At 37.7% G+C, this 20915-nt stretch overlaps 2 protein-coding genes and 1 non-coding gene across 6 annotated transcripts in view; 2 read left to right on the forward strand and 1 right to left on the reverse strand.

Moving 5' to 3' along the window:
• The window catches only part of RPS6KB1 (ribosomal protein S6 kinase B1), a 202716-nt gene that overhangs the window by 40909 nt on the left and 140892 nt on the right, over window positions 1-20915 (forward strand). For 2 of the 3 annotated variants that reach the window (XR_005364614.1, XR_005364615.1), the window contains exons 15-16: window positions 13768-15127; window positions 15985-16035. Coding sequence is in view for 1 of the 3 variants with exons in the window: in XM_038547967.1 (XP_038403895.1) it covers window positions 13768-13909 (142 nt within the window). In the remaining 2 variants the exon portion in view is untranslated. Of the gene's footprint in view, window positions 1-13767; window positions 15201-15984; window positions 16036-20915 lie in introns of those variants that run through there. The other variant, XM_038547967.1, reaches the window with a different exon arrangement.
• Window positions 1957-14688, reverse strand: RNFT1 (ring finger protein, transmembrane 1). Of its 2 annotated transcripts, none has more exons than XM_038547971.1 (9): window positions 14492-14688; window positions 11819-12273; window positions 11551-11627; window positions 9954-10054; window positions 8362-8515; window positions 7600-7758; window positions 6605-6670; window positions 3527-3628; window positions 1957-2875 (listed from the first exon to the last, which is right to left on the reverse strand). In XM_038547971.1, the coding sequence occupies exons 2-9, from the start codon at window positions 12216-12218 to the stop codon at window positions 2741-2743; spliced, it is 1194 nt and encodes a 397-aa protein (XP_038403899.1). In that variant the 5' UTR covers window positions 12219-12273; window positions 14492-14688; the 3' UTR covers window positions 1957-2740. The 2 variants fall into 2 exon arrangements, with proteins under 2 accessions (XP_038403899.1, XP_038403898.1); XM_038547970.1 differs by lacking the exon at window positions 14492-14688 and adding an exon at window positions 14131-14288.
• On the forward strand, window positions 17111-17217 carry LOC119873545. The gene has a single exon (XR_005365043.1). It is a non-coding gene; the product is annotated as a U6 spliceosomal RNA (small nuclear RNA).

Here is a 20915-nt window from a genome sequence, read left to right on the forward strand (position 1 = left end):
TATTTAATAAACTGCTTATATGTGTGAGGACTGACAGTTGTAAAACTTTCTGAGAAATTTAAGCTACTTAAATATATAACAAGTTTTAGTACTAATATTATATATTAGATGTTACACACTTGTAATTTCCAAGTTCTGTCCAATAGTTGAATTGGTTGCATTAAAAAAAAAGCTCATGTGAAGAATTATATGTGAAAGTTAGCTTCACATAGATACATTAGGAAGACTTTCTTGTGCTAACAATTGACAGTTTGTTCAGCCACACTTGTCAACTACATTTGGTTATTGGGTGTGTATGTACTACATAATGTAGGTACATAAATCTGTTTTAACTAATGTTAAATATATCTAGTGTAAGATCAGTGTTTTGTATAAGCCATTATTTGAAGTTGGATCATTTCTCTATAGAAGTTCTGAAACCGGCTACTTTTTTTTTTTATAAAACATGGTTGTGGCCCTTAATGCTGATAAAACAGTCTTTCAGAGGGTGTGATCTGAATTCACAGAATAGATGGGTTTTTGAATCCCTGTTTTCGTTTTGAGGTGAAGAAATAGAAGTAGAGAAACACTTCCAGTTCATCAGTGTTGTTGGTGGATAGCATAGCTTTCCTCTTACATTTCCCCCCCTTTTAAATTCATGTGAGCTGCTTTCTTGTTCATTAAAAACCAAAACCCAGTTGTATATCATGGACCTCCTGTTTTATTAAATCTTATTAAGAGACAAAGCGGGATCCCTGGGTGGCGCAGCGGTTTGGCGCCTGCCTTTGGCCCAGGGCGCGATCCTGGAGACCCAGGATCGAATCCCACCCCGGGCTCCCGGTGCATGGAGCCTGCTTCTCCCTCTGCCTATGTCTCTGCCTCTCTCTCTCTCTCTGTGTGACTATCATAAATAAATAAAAAATTAAAAAAAAAAAAAAGAAAAGAAACAAAGCTATCCATATAGCCATAGGGTAAGAGTAGGAATAGGGCTTAATGTAGTAAGTTGCTACTCTTTTGTTGGTAATAGGAAGTCAGCACAGCTGTCTTTCACACTCAAATTTTTTTTTTTAAGATTTTATTTATTTGATAGAGCAAGAGAGCAGAAGTAGGGGGAGCAGCAGAGGGAGTGGGAGAAACAGGCTCCCCACTAAGCAGGGAGCCCAATGCAGGGCTCGATCCCAGGACCCTGGGATCATGACCTGAGCCAAAGGCAGACACCCAACCACCTGAGCCACCCAGGCACCTCCACACTCATTCTAATCCCAAACTGCCTTCCTCACCTATCTCCTGCTGTATACCTAAATAAAATTGGCTTCATCACAATCAAGGTAGTTTAAGGCCAAGTAAGCTTGTTTCAATATTTGCAACTGTTCTCAAAGTGGGTAATAGAGTTCAATGTATCCTCATTGAATAGCAATAGCTGAACTTAGAACCTGGCAATATTTATGTACAAAAAAATAGTTATTGGCTTTCTAATATTCTTTTGTCAACTTGGGTGGTTATACAAGCATGAAAGTGATTTAATCTGTAGCTGGTTGGTCACTATCCTTATTAATCCATATGCTGGTTTAGACTTTGTCTTAATACTGCAGATTTGTTTTTCACCTCCCAACTTTTCCTTTCCACTTTTACCCTTGTGTGTAAACTAATGGTAATAGAGAAAATGGGCAGAAACTTAGACTCTTAGATGTAACCAGCCCTTTATACTTCTGTTAAAGATTTGATTCTGCCTCAAAGGTTTCATGGGGAGAGAGAAATTGCTTCATTGCTTTTTCCAATCAACCCTGAACAAATACCTAGAAGCAAACAAACTACACTATCTAAGGCTTTTCTGGAAGCCTTTGAGTGCAAGCTTTAATCTCCCAAGCATAAAGTTTCTAAAACTCTTTGGAGAAGATTGGTTATAAGGAAAATTCTTTTCTAAGAATTTGAGTAGGTTTCATTTGTCATACTATTCAAATCCTCAGTGAAGCCAGCTGTTTGTAATCCATGTGAATTATTTTAATAGTTAAAGATAGTTCATGGCACTATACAAAAAGCAAGATTATGTACATTAAAGCTGACGGCAGGATTGTATGTCTGAGGTCTACAAACAATTTAAATCTTCTCAATTGATTGCTAATCATACTACAGAAAACAATACAATATTAAAATATATCATCCTCAGTAAATTAATCTTCACTTAGAAAATCTGTTTACAGATAAAAAATAGCATTTAGAACTTCCATTTTAAATACAAACTTTATGAAAATTTTAAGAATTTTTAGAATGGGAACTACAAAAGTCAATGCTAAAGTAAATTCTACTTTCAGATAATGTGTATCTTAAAATATTATGAAAAATATTCTTTATTCTGAAAACAATGTCAGGAAAAGAATACCTGAGTTCCTCTAAAACCACTAGTTTCAGTTACCCAATAGCTGTTTTGGTAACAATGAGAAAACAGTCACAATTTAACACTGCAACCACCTGTCAAATAATTAGGACAGAATAAATGTTCATATGCATTAGGTTGAACATTACTTCTATATTTCTTAAAACATAAGGTTCTTAAAAAAATAAAAATAAAACATAAGGTTCTTTCATTTAATCTTTTGATAAAATAGACTACACACTTAAGTCTTACTATAGTAATCTAAAACCATTTGGAAACATTTTCTTTAACTTCTAGTCCCAAAAACCCATTCTAATGTCTTTATTTATCAATAGTCAGTGTAGCCAAATGAAATTAGTGTTTTGAGGCCTTTATAGTTTATACAACTTAATATATTTGAAAGTGGGATGAAGTGGCTCCATCTTTCCATTTGTTTATATGGTCTGAGATCACAGTTCGGCACAGTGGACATGTTTTCTCTCTGTTAAACCATAAGGTAATGCATTCTTCACAAAATATATGCTGTAAGGGAATTAAAATTAGATTTTATACTTGATAACATTTTAATTTTAAAATCATCACATTCCAGAGAATCATACTCTAGAGCTGAAAGGAATTTTAGAGAGCACTAATCCATTTTACAAATGAGAAAGTATGACATCCAAGAACACAAAGCAATGTTAGCAGTAGAGCCACTAGTGTTCTTTTGACTGTTCATTTAACATCTTTTAATAAAATATAAGCTATATATAAACTATAAGGTATCCCTAGGTGATAACTTTAGATATAATGACTTAATGGTTTAATAAAGTCTTTGAAAGTAACTGCCATCAAGTATAGAAAAGAGCCTTACACATCCAATAATAAACACTGGTATTATTCTAAAAGACTAGTATCCAGTTGTTAAAGGTAGCCTATTTATCCAGTCACTTTGATGTCCAGTATGCATTTGAATTATCTTTCCCCACATATTATTCCTCTGCATACAAATCATTAGAACATAAGCGACAAGATTTAGCTAATCTATTAAACCCTTGATTACAAATAGGAAATGACTAGTATGTGCCCTGAATGCTACTTTAGGCTAAACACTAGATTTTTCCTTATAGCTAACATAAGTGACTCGTGACTCAGAGAAGAGCTGTATTTTGTATGCTTAAAAAATATATTTACCTGACAGATGAGCAGAATTGGTTTTTGAAATTCAGCTTGACATACTGAACAAATGTCATCCACATCTGAACACTGTCTCTTGCTGGCAGCTACTCCATAACTCTATGAAGATAAAAAGTTTCTGTTCATCTACAAATCTTTTTCTTTCCTATTACTCAAATACATAGGTGATGCTGTATTTCTCAATTCTCCCTGGAACTAGGCATTTGAAGACTCTCCTGAAGGATTAAACATTTCAAAGCTAAACTGTGTATGTAGAATCATGTCCTGATGGGCTGTATGCATCAAGGTGAACTCATTAGATACATACCAGGATCTTGGAAGATTGTCAGATTCATTGGCTTCCCAAATAATGATAGTGCTACAATATCAACTGGCTTAAGAGACTAAGCAGTCTGAAATATAACTATTATAAAATCTATATTCATGTATTTTGTGACCTGGTATTACCAAATAGTCCACTTACTACCTATGGCAGTGGTTCAAAACAGTCCATTCAGAGCTTGGTTGGCTGAATATAACTCATGTAGAGATAGCTTTAAAAATAGATTTCTGTGCTCCATACTGGAGATTGACTTAATAGGTTCAGACATACTAAGATGTGACCCAGGAATCTAATTTTTGAAAGCTCTCTAGGTAACTGAATATGAATAAGGTTTGGGGACCAGTGAACAGTTTCCTGTTACTAAATCTAAAAGTAATTTGACTGTCATCCTTAATTATCACAAAAGTCAGAGAACACTTAGTACTAGGAAAAAATAAAATTTTATAAAAGAACTGGAATTGCAAAATATCATGGGTAGAGTTAAATGATCTGAATGATCATACATTTCTTTGAATTTCCTTTTCTCCTTAAGTCCTTAGTTTATCTCTTTAAGACTTTAATAACTTCCTCACCAAATTCAGTAGAATATAGTTATTAACTAGACATGACAAAATGTTAACAAATGAGATCACCTTTTTGTAGAAATGAGGAGGAAAAGGTGGAAGAGAAGTAAGAACACCCAAGTTCAGTCATGGTAATGAGAGCAAAGCATGACTTGACTCATAACTTGAGACTTTGATCTAAAATTATTTTACTAAATACCAAGAGTTAACAAAATCAAACTAAGATTCAGAGAATAAAAAATATTTAAAAATAAGATTTTTTTTTGAGTCTGCTGATATAAAAATTCCAGGAACAATATGGGATACTGATGCATAATCTTGGTGCCAATTTCCCTTCATTAAAATGTCACTTAGCAGAGTGCACTGCAGATACATAAGCCTGACAAATTTTTAAAATAGCACTTCTGGGGGTACCTGGATGGCAGAGTCAGTTCAGCATCATACTCTTGGTTTTGGCTCAAGTTGTCATCTCAGGATTCTGAGATCAAGCCCCACCTTGGGGGACCTGAAAAGAGACTGCTTGAGATTCTCTCCTGCCCCTCCAGCTTGGGCTCGCTCGTGAGTGCTCTCAAATAAATATTTTTTAAAAATTGCACTCCTGTGTGGCATTCTGCAGATTCCCTTCAGGTGAAGACTTAATTTTGATGGGATTGCCATTTCCTTGGCAAAGTTAAGGAATATATATATATATATATATATACATACACACACACACACACACACACACACGTATTCCTGAGAGACTCAAGAATTAGAGTATCAATGATTGTGATTTCTCTTTATGCCTTACAGAGAATGAATATCAAAAGTATTTCAGCACAAGTCTTACTAAATTGTAGTAAAATAGTTGATACTCATATAATCAATTGAAATAACTTCATGAAAGTCGAACTCTCAATTTTATTGTACCTGTCTAAAAAAAGAAGTTTGAATAGGATGCAGCAAAACTTGTCATTAAATTAGTAGCTCTAGGTGCACCTGGCTGGCTCAGTTGGTAGAGCATACAACTTGATCTTGGGGTCAAATTCAAGCCCCACGTTGGGCATAGAGCTTACTTTAAAAAAATGAAAAAATTACTAGCTCTATCTAGCCAAAGGGTGTCCACATCTAAGTACTGACAACCTTTGAGGCTACTGAATAGCAAATGAGCCTTTCTCTGTAATGTGTAACGAGTGGAATCACATAATCAGGTTTATAATTGACACTGGAATCTCAATTTATTGTTAAATTCCATGCCATGAACTTATTTGTACATACAGAATTGACTTGGTGGGGAATTTTTCCAGTAAGGAAATTTCAAGAGACATTTTTGGTAATGAGCTTTTCTCAAATACACAATAAATTATAATTAGGAGCTGAGTAAAGAGTTAATGGAAGTACAAAAAACCACCATTTGTGAAAAAAAATTTTTTTTAGAGATTTACATATTTTTAGAGCGCACACGTAAGCAGGGGTGGGGACAGAGCCTGCTATGGGGCTCAATCTCACAATCCTGAGATCATGACTTGAGCAGAAACCAAGAATCAGACACTCAGCCAACTGAGCCACCTAGGTACTCCATGTGAATTGTTAAAAAAGGAGGAACAAAAGTTCACGACGAGACTTTTAAGGGAATGTATATAAATCCTTATGTCAAGTGATGTGAAGGGGCAAGAGGCACATTCAGAAATACAAGCACTGCATGAACTATCAGGCAGTTGTCAACATTCAAGTCAAGAAACCGATCTTAGAAATAAAATTCTGAAATTATCATAGCCCCATGTGCCAAAGTACTAAAAAAGCATGAAATTATGAAATTCACACCTTTTTAAAAGTAAGCTGTACACCCAATGTGGGGCTTGAAGGCAATTACCCAAAATCGAGAGTCACATGCTCTACCAAATGAGCTAGCCAGGTGTTCTATGAGACCCATACTTGTAAAATTGATGAACTAAAACATTTGCATAACGAAGAAATGTAAAAAGTGATGTTTTCTTTTTTAAAGATTTTATTTATTCATGAGAGACAGAGAGAGAGGCAGAGACACAGACAGAGGGAGAAGCAGGCTCCCCACAAGAAGCATGATGTGGAACTTGATCCCAGATCCCAGGATCATGCCCTGAGCTGAAGGCAGACGTTCAAACACTGAGCCACCCAGGCGTCCCAAAAAGTGTTTGTTTTTTTTTTTTTTTAATTGATAAAAATACTTACTGGTCGTGTAAAAAATATTTGCAAAACCCGTCGGAAAGTTCTCAGATTTCCAAAGAAATCCAAAAGCTAAAAGGAAATGAGAATTCATGAATTCAAAGAGCCCTGTTAAACCTAGAGATCAAAGCTAAAATCCCACAATATAAAATACTGATATTAACTTAATGCTCATTGCATATTCACTTCATTCTAAAATATTTAAAGTCTAATTATGGAATATTTCATTCAATTTATAGATTATCAGCCAATTTTTAAAAAAGATTTTGAGAGAGAAAGAGAAAGTGTGTGTGCGTGCGTGCGCACAAGCAGTGGGGAGGAGCAAAGGGGAAGGGAGAAGCAGTCTCCCCATTGAGCAAGGGGCTCAACCTGGGGCTCAGCTCAATCTCAGGACCCCAGGACTATGACCTGAGCTGAAGATAGATGCTTAACCAACTAAGCCACCTATGCTCCCCTCAGCCAACTCTTTAAAAAAAATTTTCCACCCCTCTTCATCCATTTTGCCCATTCCTCCACCCATCCGTGCTTTAAATTTATAGGTTTCAGCCAACTCTTAACCAAAATGAAGTATATTTAAATATCTAGAGTTACAATTTGGTTAAGACAAATATAAACTTAACTGTGTAAAAGATAAAGCAATTTCACCTGGTTCAAATGTATTTAGATTTTTTTAAAGTTTCATACTAATTTGTGGAGAACAGGACAGTATACTAGTTCAAGAATTTTGTATATGACAGATGCTACTGTTGGGGATGGGTATGTTCTATTCTACCCACGCTATGTGGAGGTCCACTCCCCCCAATTAAATCTGAGAACTACTGGATTAAGATAAAGATCTATATTTCCATTTTTCCTTTTCTTAAGTAGATACAGAACCTGCCATTACTTCAAATTAATCATATGAAGACAAACTATAAAACAAAGACAAAAACAGTAGTATGTAAAATCTGTAATCATCACATGAATCATTATTCAATGACAAGATTTATAAAGTTACCTACTTTTAGTATGAGGTAGAGTAAAGCCAGCAATATCCCAAGACTCCATCTAGTTACATTACCAAACTCCCCATAGCTTATAAGATAACGAAACCAAACTGGTATGGGAACAAAAGTTCGGTAATACTGGCATGATTCTTCTAAAAGCATATACCAGTAACCCTAAAAGGGAAGGAAAAAGAAAACAAAGCTATACAAGCTACTTATATACATAGCACAAATATTTCATATTGGACTGAGATGATCATGAGTATATGGTACAATAAGTATAAAATTAATCTTCAAAATGATAATGGTTATAACTGACAATCTCAACCTTGTTTTCATAATTACTGAGTGGTTTCGAAAGAATTTCAAAAGAATGACACTGAAAATTTTTTATGTATACTATAAGTAAAACTTACATTTTTGCTGATTACAAAAATCTATGAAAGTTTTTACTGAATATGGGAAAAACACAATATAGTCAGTTATCCATTATTAATTGATAAAGCCCTGGAGGAGAACAGTACAAATCTAAATATTATTTTTCTATATGTGCTGTGGGGACTGATTTTTAGATTAGTCTGAAACAAATATTCTGATTTTACTGGACTAGGTTAGTATTTGGGTTCAAGTCTCTGAGCAGTGGTCGCCAGTATGATAATACAGATATTTAAATTAGGTTATTTAAGAAAATGAAAAGTTCTAAGAGTCATTTCAACAAAGACTAAGCATTAAGGTGATTTGCTAACATTTTTTCAATTAAACATGTTAGTTTCTTACCTTGGATTTAAAAGGCATGATGAAAGAAGGCATCAACAAAATAAGGCATTTTAAGCCCATGAAGAGGAATTTCAGAATGAAGTCTGTAATTCCAACAATCCAAAGTACTTCCCAGAAGCTTGAATGGTCCAATGTAGGATTTAAAAAAATTAAGCTACCAAGAGAAAATACCAAACTTAACCAGAGCAATATAATATACAAAGGTCAAGTTTTGATAGGGGGTTTAATTTGCTACCAAATATTTAATTTGATGTGTAAAAAAATGTGTCTCGCAAGATGTTAGAGTGTAGGTAAATAGAATGGGAAATCATTTTGCTTATTTTAAAGAGACTTTTAAGATACTTAAGTTTCACCTTTTTTCTCCATAAAACAAAGAAAAAGTCCTAGCATGTCATGGTTGGAAAGCTAGCATGTAATCTAAAAAGTTCACTAAATAGCCATCTGCCATTTCTCTTCTCAACCAACTCCAACCAGGGTTCCATCCTCTCCTTTCCATTGAATTGCTTTTGTCAAGATCACCAGTTCCTTCCATCTTGCTAAACTCAAAGGTCACTTCTCATTCTCTATCTTCCCTCCCTGAATTATTTCTTCCTAGACCTCTAACACCACACTCTTCTAGTTCTGATGGTTTTTTAAATCTCAATTGCTGCTCCTCCTCTTAATTGTGGCCATGTCCAGTCCTGCACCCTCTCCTGTCTAAACTTTCTTTCCCTCCTTAGTCTTGGTGAATTCCATGGTTTTTAGGTATCAACCATACACTGGATAACACCAAAATTTATAGCCCTAACCTTAACTGTGAGCTCATGACATAGCTGTATATCATGACATGTTCAAAGCAAAAAAACTATTGATTTTCCTATCAAAACCAGTTCTGTCCCCAGTCTTTCCCAGCCCATAAATGGCATCACCATCCAGCCAGTTGCTAAGACTAAATCCTAGGTGTCATCCTTGATTCTTACCCCTTACCTTCCCACCCTATCCAATCTGAGTGGTAGTAGTTCCCCCTACAATCTATATCTCAGATTTGCTCTCCAGTTCTATTGAAGCCAAGGCTTCTAATTATCTAATTAAAGTCAAACACTCAAAACACTTTTATCTGACATGGAAACTTAATTATTGTCTTTTAGTAAGTCTTCTCCTTACTTCTAGAAACAAAGACCATGTGTTCTTACCATACACACATAACTGAGGAAGGTGGTGGATATATTAATTAGCTTGACTGTATAATCATTTCACAATGTGCATATACATATATATATATCTCAAAACATCACATTGTACATCTTAAATATATATAATTTTTGTCAAAAATAGGTAAAATTTTAAAAAGACAATTATCAACAACCTAATGGTATTCAAAACTATTGATTATATAAGTAAAAATTTATCAAAAATTAAATAGTACTTGCTATAAGCCAAGGCACTGAGTATACAAATCTGAGTAAGTCACTTAGACCTACTGATCTTGGAAGGAGAGGGACAAGTAAAAATTGAACTCTAACAGTAAATATGTGCAAGTTAAGATATATACAAAGTTCTATGGAAAAATTGTTACATAAAAAATGGGATTGTGTATTTGGACCTCAAATTACCTGTAATAAAGTGACTGAGAATGAAAGGTGTAATATAAAAGAACAGAAGATCCTGCTAAGAATACCAGTAACCAAGCACACTGAATCTTTGAGCACCTTTCCTGAAAAATAAACAATTTTGTAATTTGTTACTATGAATTATGCCAGAATTATAAACATCATTAAACTTTTATTTAATGACTAATTTATTAACTTAGAACATTTTAAGAAATTAATCTTAATATATTGAATTGTACATCACCACACTCTATGAATCTTTAGTGAACAAAACAGAACTCATATTTAAACAGATTTTTAAAATACAAGTTTCTTCATTGTATTAAAACATTACCCAGGTTTCAAAGAAGCCCAGTCTTCTACAAGCTGATATAAAGGACCCAACCAAGTACAAACTTTACCTCTGCAAAGCTCCCTATTTTTGCCTCCCTGACAAAACAGAATTTTTAAAAATGCACTTAAGTTATTAGGATTTGTAAGTATAATTTTAAAAAATTTCAAACAATTCAGTTAAGATTTTAACAAGGTGATTTGTTGTTAATCTCACTTCAACATTTTTTGAAGATTTTATTTATTAATTTGAGAAGAGAGCATGCATGAAGGGAGGGGGAAAAGGGGAGCAGAGAGGGACAAGCAGCAGACTAACCACAGGGTGTGTAGCCTGACATGGACTCGGTCTCACGATGACCTGAGCCAAAATCAAGAGTAGGACACTTGGGATGCCTGGGTGGCTCAATGGTTGAGAGTCTGCCTTTGGCTCAGGTCATGATCCCGGGGTGCTGGGATTGAGTCCTGCAGTGGGCTCCCCAAAGGGAGCTTGCTTCTCCCTCTGCCTGTGTCTCTGCCTCTTTCTCTGTATCTCTCATGAATAAATAAAACATTAAAAAAAAAAAAAAAAAAGAGTAGGACACTTAACCCACTGAGCCACTCAGGCGCCCCTTAAAATTGTTTTAATTACTAGTTTAATTAAAAGTTTTATTATAAACCCTGAATTAAATTTTTATAGTTTTATAGGTTCTGACTAGAAATATCCAGGTCAGAATGCATGATCCTTTACACAGATACAACCCTTTATAAAGTTGCTTGAAGATGAAATTTTATAAACTAATCCTATTTTTTCCAATAACTTACCTAATAGTTTATAATTTATGTTATGGAAAAACTATTTGGGTTTAATTTTCTTTAAATAACAGAGACCTAAATAGTTTAATATCCATTCAATGTACATTTTATTTAACTATTTTAAATCTTATAGGGCAACAGCTAAAGTTTTTAATGATATATTACCTCATTTGGTCAAAGTACTCAAAGTATGAAGGCACTTGACAAAATCAGATCAAACAGTGCATTCTAAACCTTTTACTCCTATCTAGTTTTTCTATCAGGAATTCAACATACAAAGAAAATAAAGTAAAACAATTTAGCATTAGGACAGATCATTTAGATAACAAAATTTAATATATCATGGATGCTATAACAGGTCTATTTAAATTTGTCAAGAAAATGATCTTAATTCCTATTTCTCTCAGAAGTGAGTATATAATTAATTCTATAGAGAGAACATTTAATTTTTTTTTTTTTAGTTACTTGTTATACTTACTCTTAGAAAAACCTGATTTACAATGCTTTTGTTTGCATACATAAATGTTGTAAGCAGCCCAATTCCAAGAGAAATTCCTGTTAGGAAATAAGTTCCAGTTAATTGAAAGAAAAAAAAAAATCCAAGAGCTAACACAATGACATGAATTTAAAGGAAACATATGCAATTTTAAAAGCTAACCAAATACAAAGGTTCAAGTAGATTACTAATAGAAATAAAATTAACTGAATTTAGCAATGAAACAATTCAATGTTTTATTATACCCTACCTGTTATATGCTGCATAACAAGTTTGACACCCAGAATCAAAATATATGGAAGACTTTTGTGCAACCACTTGAAGAGATATCGGAATTCTGAGAAGGAGCTACTACCATGATCTCCAGACTCTGTGGCAGTATCATCAGGCTGCCTTGCTTCATTGTAGGAGTGACTCCGTAAGCGACTATGTATACATCCATGAGTACAGCTATGGACACCTGACCTTATATTTCTGGAGGTTGGATTTTCAGCACATTCTTTAGGTATGGAGTTTATCTGGATATGAATATCTCCAGAATGAAGACAAGAACCTTCTGTCAATCTTGTATGCACACATTGGGTAGCTGAGGCATCTTCATTGCCTGCAGCTCCTGGAGGGCTGTGTAGTTGACTACAGTTGGCTTGCATGACCCTTGAATACTTTTTCTGTGATCCAGATTTCTTTGCTTCAGGGCTCTATCTCCTAAAAATCAGAGCAGAAAATATTCTAAGTGAACAGTTAAATACAGAGAAAATACTGCTGAATAGGAATCCTTTATTCACTACAGGAGAGGCCAGTAGTCATAGCTGATGAATTATCTTCAGGTTATCAATCAGTTGTTACTAGTCCTCCCCCTTCTCTTAATGCCAAGGCTCTGCTGCTATACCCAAACTATTTTTTAGGGAACATATGCTACAAAAATTTAGTTTCAGATGCCCCTTTCTCTAATGACAGGTTAAGAGCAAAATAGTCAAAGTATGAGTGCCCAGCAGATGTTAATAATGTACCAATACTCATTCATACATGAATACATCTGTACATTCACTCTGCTCCACTGGAGCCCCTCTTCATCTTTGATGGAGATTCTGTATATCATAAATTGAGACAGTATTTTTTAATGCTTAGAAAGGCTAGGAAGAGAAAAAACATCAAATCTTAATGCCTTTTATTTTTATTTATTTCTTTTTTTCTTTTTTTTTTTTAATTTTTTTTTATTTATTTATGATAGTCACAGAGAGAGAGAGAGAGAGAGAGAGAGAGAGGCAGAGACACAGGCCGAGGGAGAAGCAGGCTCCATGCACCGGGAGCCCGACGTGGGATTCGATCCCGGGTCCCCAGGATCGCGCCCTGGGCCAAAGGCAGGCACCAAACCGCTGCACCACCCAGGGATCCCTTTTTTTTTTTTTAATGATAGTCACACAGAGACCGAGAGAGAGAGGCAGAGACACAGGCAGAGGGAGAAGCAGGCTCCATGCAGGGAGCCCGACGTGGGACTCGATCCCGGGTCTCCAGGATCGCGCCCCGGGCCAAAGGCAGGCGCTAAACCGCTGCGCCACCCAGGGATCCCTATTTATTTCTTTTTTAGAAGATTATATTTATTCATGAGAGACACAGAGGCAGGGACACAGAGGGAAAAGCAGGCTCCCCTAGGGGAGCTGATGGGGCACTGAGCCAAAGGCAGGCGCTCAACCACTGAGCCACCCGGGTGCCCCCCTTAATGCCTTTTAAACTATGGTGGAAAACCAATAATAAACATTTCACTTAGGTGACCTACAAATTTCATTTTGTTGAAATAGCTTTCCCAACGCTTAAAAGATTTATAATAACTACTCCCAAGAGTATTATCCTTCCCCAAGAATGAATGCTACCTAAATAACCTTTAAATAGGGAGACCTGGGGAGTCGCCATGTAATTGCCAGGTAAGTCTTTAGTCTGAGTAAGGATAGTTACATAGTCTGTCCATTAAAAACGCCACCATCTTGGCGGGGGGGATGGGACGGACAACTAGCAGGGAAGGATCCCTAAATGACCAGTGTGGGCAGCCTTGGAAGATGACAGATTCCCAGCTGACGACGCCCAGAGCCTTATCCCAGTCTGCCGTTTCTATAGGGGGATGCTAGGGTTAACTCAGGGTGTGTTCTGTCATTCTAGTTCTTTCCTAAGTCTGGTTTTTTGTTTGTTTGTTTGTTTTTTCAGTTACTATATATTGGTGCGGTTTTTAATGCCTTTCACTAAGGCCTTTCACCGATGCTCCGACGCCACAGGTGCTATTTATTCCCTCAAACCTCCGAAGACCAACGTTGGACCGGACAGTTTTCTGTTTTCTGTGTCTTTTTAGATAACTAAAAACGTAGAACCTTCCCACTTTCCTCCCAGCACAAACAAGAAAGGGAACGAAAAAAATTACGAAAAGCAAACGCACACAACTCTTCCGGAATCCCCAGGACTGAGTTTTCCACCCACGTTCGAGCCTCGAGTGCCTTAGTTATTTCCGCCCCCCTCCCCCCGAGCCCCATTCGCCGCGGCCCCTCGCCTCCGCCCTCTTCCCCCAGGCCTGACCTCTCATGACGAAGAGCGGACGGAGGCCGCGGCAGCGACTGCAGGAACAGCGAGAGACCCCGCCTGGAGGCCTTTAGTCAAGGCCATCACCTTCAAACCCCACTCACTACCAGCAACTCCGGCCCAGCGCGGCGGCGGCGGCGCGCGCGCTCCCCGGACGTCCTCACGCGCGCGTGCGCTGCCCGCCGCGTACCCGCCCCCGCGCAACGCGCTGAGGGACGGGCTGCGCCCCGGGTGCCCCGCGGGCTTGAGGCGGCTTGGGGGCTGTGCCTGAGGACCGTCCGCAGGCGTCTGCATTAAATGTTAAGCCGCCGTCACCTGTGTGCGTATATACGCGCCATCCGCCCCTCGCCTCAGAGACCTGAACGTTTGGAGGTTAAAAATGTTTCGGCTGCCCTCAGAGGAGAGGCCTGACGTGAGGGGTTGTCTCAGGCCTGCCCTGGCTTGTCCCGCAGGATCCCGGGCGCCTGTCGTGTGGAGGCTGACCCCCACCCTGGTCCCGCTTCGCGCCGGTCCCTTGGGATCTGAGCTAGAAGAGCCACGTCGGCGAGGGCCTCAGCGAGTCTTTGGAAGAGCGGGGCGGAGCGAGAATGTTCGGGCTTTCGTAGTCGCGCTTCTCGAGCCTAACCCCTCCCTGACCGCGTTGTGGCTGTGTGGTGAAGTTTCAACTGACTTGGCTTTTCGTTGTGTTCCTAGCGTTGCACTGTATACGCTAGGCCCTGCCAGAACTTGAGAGGAGAAGCAAAGAGAAGTCAGGGTTTGGATGGCGATGGACGTAGAAGTTAAATTTAAAAACCCGGTCTTGTGTGGGATATAGGGAACTCTGCTATCTTCACTATAAGTTCTAAAACGAAAAGTTTATTAAGAAAAAGTTTAAAACAAAAGAAACAAAATCCAGCCTCCTGGTGCCCAGCCACAATATATTTTAAACGATGTTAAATGTATTTCATGAATCTCCATTCCACACAACTACCAAAAAGCCTTTTCATTCTGAACTGTAAGCTTATACCTTCAATTTACAGAAATTGACGTCAAGTAAATAACTCAATAGTCTTCCTACAGTCTTGAAATTAAATATTCTGTGCCCTGTAGACTGAATTTACTTGGCAAGGGGTTTTACTTTCATCCCTAGAGACCATAAATTTACACATATATGCAATGAGTTGACTAGTGGAATGAGCGATACTTTGTCTTTTTAATTGGTCACTACCTGATTTAAAACTATTCATAACTTTGCCCAAGTTAGTTTGGTGGTGTGTACTTTCTGAGGCTTTTTTTTTTAATATTTATTTATTATTTATTTATTTAAGTCACAGACAGAGAGAGAGAGAGAGGCAGAGACACAGGCAGAGAGAGAAGCAGGCTTCATGCACCGGGAGCCGGATGTGGGATTCGATCCGGGTCTCCAGGATCGCGCCCTGGGCCAAAGGCAGGCGCCAAACCGCTGCGCCACCCAGGGATCCCTTTCTGAGGCTTCTTAATCATGAAGTTGTTTGCACTTTTATTCTGACTGTACAACTGAGTACACTGTTTAACCTCAGTTATCCACTTCTTTTGTTTTGTTTTTTCAGTTATCCACTTTGATGCTATACTTAAGTCAGATTGATTCTGTCACCAAATCACTTCTTTTGGTTAGAGAAGCAGTCTCTAACCCCCACCCCCAATTGGTCTTAGATCTGGTTCTTACTGTTGATTAAGATATTGGGCTTTTTTTAAAAATATTCATAGGTCTCCATGAGTTTGATTAACGTTGGTCTTGCTGGCAAATTAGGTTTGTGGGTCAGTAAGGCTGTCTTAGTCCATTTGGGCTGCAAAGCTATACTAGGTAGCTCATAACACATTTATTTCTCACAGTTCGGGAGCCTAAGAAGTCTAACATCAAAGTGCTGGCGGATTTGGAGACTGGTGAGTACCTGTTTCCTTAAATATCTGTTTCCTGTTCTTGCTGTTGTCTATCTACGGTGGAAGGATGGAGGGAATTCTTTGGAACCTCATTCATAAGGGCTCTGCCCTCATGACCTAATCACCTGCCTCCACCTCCTAATCACACTGGGCGTTAGGATTTCAGTGTATGAATTTTGTAGGGGACACAAATATTCGGACTGTAGCAAAGGCCAAGGGCCAGATTAAGGACTGTAGTGAATTTTTCTAGGAGACTTATTTGTGTGTAGATTCTCTCATTCCAACTACAACATGGGTATTTTTATTTTAAAATTTAAAAGGTATGATAATTTAGGGAAACAAAAAAAAAAGAATCTCATGTAATCTAGCTGTAGCTACAATAGGGCATCAGTTTGTTTTAATGCATTGATAATTTTAGTACATTAGGTACATTTTAAATTTATACACATTTATACATTTATAATTTATACATTTATACACATCACTGTAATGTTTAAATTCTCATTTTAACATGTTCATAACACTGCAGGTATATTAGTGTATATTGAAAGTTTGTTAGTATACTTGGAACTGTATTCAACTCAACTTGACTGAAAAATAACATTTGAAGAAGAGTACTGAGTTGATGATAAGATTTGACAGTGACAGACTTACCTGATAAATTTTCTTTCCACTAGCATCTAGAATGTAGGAGGTGGGCATTTTAATTGAGTAATTCAAATAGCATTTGCTGAGTACTTACTAAGTGTCAATAATTGTACTAGATGTTGGAGAGGTAGACATTAAAAAAAGAGTTCCTCTCCCACAGTGAAATAAGTGGCTAGACAGGTCTCCAAACAAATAATTGTAGTGTACTGGAATAAACACCATAATTGAAGGTTGTATGAGCAACACAGTGGAAGCAAGAACTAGAGCATTTAACTTTGTCAGGAAGGAAAGGAATTGCTTCGTTAAATTTGTGGTATTCGGGATAAATCTTGAAGAATATGTAGAAATTTGCCAGGACACAGCAGGAAATGGACATTCCAGATAGAAACCACATTAGGTTGAAAGGCATGGCATTGAAATTCAACGGCCTGTGCTTGCTTTGAAGGCATATACACTGAATTTGGAATGATACAGAAAAGATTAGCATGGCTCCTGCACAAGGATGACACGCAAATTTGTGACATGTTACATATTTAAAAAGAAAAAGAAATACAATGGCCCTTTGAAGGAATTAGTCTGGATGGCTGAGTGGCTCAGTCTGTTAAGCCTCTGCCTTCGGCCAGGTCATGTCCCATTGGGCTCTTTGCTTAGTGGGGACCCTGCTTCTCCATCTGCCTGCTGCTCCTCCTGCTTGTGTGTGCTCTCTTTCCCTCCAACAAATAAATAAAATCCTTAAAAAAAATGAAAAAAATGAAGGAATTAGTTTTTTGTTTCTGAAAGAGTAGGGAGGATATTAGGGAATAGGGCTAGAAAATGAGAGATTTTGTGTGTCTCATTTAGGAATTTATTCTATGGTTTATTCTAATGGCCAAAGGAAAGCCATTGAGTTTTAAGCAGCAGAGTTTTGTGACAAGATTTGCATTTTCCAGAACATTCACATGCTGATAGCTTACAGTAATACAAACTCAGGAGATTATTACAAATAGTTGAAGTAGGAGATGAAAAGGTCTTGAACTCAGTAAAATGGGATTTATGAGATTAGAGGGGTTATAAGGAGGAGATAAAATCAATAGGATTAAGTGTGATAAATTGTGCAGTTATGCCCCCTATATCCATGCCCTTGGGTAGTCCCCTTCCAGACTGAATAACTCAGGTGACTTACTTAGGCCATTGAGATAATAGTTGTAATTTAGTGGAAACTTGAAAAATGTTTGCATATTGGGACTTGCCATTTTACAGCCAACAACCCTTCTGCCACCATGTAATCGTATTAGGCTTTGCCTCCTAGAAGATGAGGAACCACGTGGAGAGAGGCTCCAAGTATCCCAACCATCTCAACCTTGCCAGTTGAGGCCCCAAATATATGTGTAAGGTCATCCTAGACCATCCAGCCCCAACTAAGATGGATCAGTTTAGAAGAATCAGCTAGTCAACCCACAGAATCACAGGAAATAATAAATACTTCCTTATCAGCCTTCAAATTTGGAGCAGTTTGATTCATAACAAAAGTTAGTTCATACCCTAAGTGACCCAAGTGATGTGGAGTGGGTTAGAAGTCCAAGATGAATCTCTCTTTTGTAGCTTGGGTGGGTAGATAAATCAATTTTGTAAAGTTATGAATATTAGAAAAAGTAAATTAGTGATATTACCAAAGATAATGGGAAAAATATATATACATTTTAAGACTTTTTAAAAAGGATTTTTATTTATTTATTCACGAGAGACACAGAGAGAGAGAGGCAAAGACACAGGCAGAAGGAGAAGCAGGCTCCCCACGAGGAACCCAATGTGGCACTTAATCCGGGCCCCTGGGATCATGCTCTAAGCCACCCAGACGTCCCTTAAGACTTTATTTTTAAGTAATCTCTACTCCCAGCACGGAACTCAAACTTACAATCTCAGGACCAAGAGTTAATGTGTGCCACCAACTGAGCCAGCCAGTGCCCTGGAAATAATTTTTTTTTTTTTTTTTTTTTAGATTTTATTTATTTATTCATGAGAGGCACAGAGAGAGAGAGAAGCAGGCTCCATGCAGGGAGCCCAACATGGGACTCAATCCAGGGATCCCAGGATCACGCCTTGGGTCAAAGGCAGATGCTCAACCACTGAGCCACCCAGGCGTCCCTGGAAATAAATATTTGTAAAGACCAAGTTTGGAGGGATAATAAATTCAGCTGTGGAAATAGAGTCTTAGGAGTTGAGTTCTTGGGCAGCCCTGGTTGCTCAGTGGTTTAGCGCCACCTTCAGCCTGGGGTGTGATCCTGGAGACCTGGAGGTTTTAAAATACAGAATTAATTTCTTTAATGGATATAGGATTATTCAGGTTACATATTTCTACCTAAGTGAGCTTTGGCAATTTGTCTCTATGGATGAATTGGCATAAGGTGTGTGCAATACTCTCTTATATATCTGTAGTGTCTGTGATGATGTCACCCTTTCATTCCTGATTTTAGTAATTTGTGTCTTGTTTGTTTTTCTGTCAGCATGGCTAGAAGGTTATAGATTTCATTGGTATTTTTTCTTTTTCTTTAAGATTTTATTTATTTCAGAGAGAGAGCACAAAGAGGGGGATGGTGAAAGGGAGTAGAAGAACAAAGGGAGAGGGAAGGGGAGAGAATCTCACACAGACTGTGTGCTGAGTGTGGAGCCTGATCCCACAACCTTGAAATCATGACCTGAGCAAAAACTGAGTGGGATACTTAACCAACTGAGCCTCCCAGGCACTCCTTTGGTATTTTCAGTAAAATTTGGTTTCTTTTTCTTTTCTTTTCTTTTTTTTTTTTTTTTTGGTATTATTTATTTTTTCTGTTGTTTCCATATTTTTAATTTTACTGTTTTCTGCTCTTATTTATTTCCCTCCTATTTCCTTTGGATTTAATTTGCTCTTCTTTATGTAGTTTTTAAAGTTGGAAGTTTACTTATTTATTTGTTTATTTATTTTTAAGTAGGCTCCATGCCCAACATGGGGCTTGAATTCATGTCCTGAGATTGAATCTCATGCTCTACTGATTGAGTCAGCCAAGTGCCCCCTTCTTTTTTAATTTTTTAAAAGTTTTATTTATTTATTCATGACAGAGGGTGGGGGGCAGAGACACAGGCAGAGGGAGAGGGAGAGAAGCAGACTCCATGCAGGGAGCCTGATGTGGGACTTGATCCCAGGTCTCCAGGATCACACCACCGGGCCGAAGGTGGCGCCAAACTGCTGGGTCACCAGGGCTGCCCCCAAGTGCCCCTTTATTTATTTATTTTTTTTAATTTTTTATTTATTATTTATGATAGTCACACAGAGAGAGAGAGAGAGAGAGAGGCAGAGACATAGGCAGAGGGAGAAGCAGGCTCCATGCACCGGGAGCCCGATGTGGGATTCGATCCCGGGTCTCCAGGATCGCGCCCTGGGCCAAAGGCAGGCGCCAAACCGCTGCGCCACCCAGGGATCCCGTAAGTGCCCCTTTAAAGGCAGAAGTTTAGACCATTGATTTGAGAGCTTACTTTTTCTAATATAGGCATGTGATTTTATGCATTTCTGTCTGAGCACTGCTTTGGCTGAATCTCATACATTTTGATATGTTGTATTTTTATTTGAGCTAAGTTTAGTATTTTTTAACTTCCCTGTGACTTTTTTTTTAAAGATTTTATTTATTTGAGAGAGACAGCCCAAGCAGGGGGAGTGCAACAGGAAGAGGGGTGTAGTCTGCTGTTGCTGGGTAGAGTGTTCCACAAATATCTTAGGCCAAGTTGGTTGATAGTGTTGTTCAGGTCTTCTCAATCTTTGCTGACTTTCTGCTTATTCTGTCCATTGCTAAGAGAAACAGTGAAGGCTCCAAGTATAACTATGAATTTGTCTGTTTATCCTTTCAAGTTTGGGCTTCATGTATTTTGAAGATCTGTTTTAGAATTTTTATGTCTTTTTGGCAGTTTGATCCTTTTAACATTGTATAGTAAACCTCTTTATATTAAACCTCTTTATCCATGGTGATACACAGCAATTCCCACTTCTTTTGACTAGTGTTTTAATGTTATCTTTTACCATCTCTTTCTCCTAATCTGTGGGTTGCTTATTTTATTTTAGTTAACTCTTTAAAAAAACTCAATCTGACAATTTTTGCTTTTAATTGGTGTGTTTAGATCATTTAAATTAATGTAATAATTGATGTGATTGGACTTCAGTTAACCTTGTGTTGTTTTCTATTTTTTCCTCTTTTTTATTTTGCTCTTTCACCTTTTCTGCCTTTTTT

Source organism: Canis lupus, chromosome 9 (assembly GCF_011100685.1).
Source record: "Canis lupus familiaris isolate Mischka breed German Shepherd chromosome 9, alternate assembly UU_Cfam_GSD_1.0, whole genome shotgun sequence".
Taxonomy (NCBI): domain Eukaryota; kingdom Metazoa; phylum Chordata; class Mammalia; order Carnivora; family Canidae; genus Canis; species Canis lupus.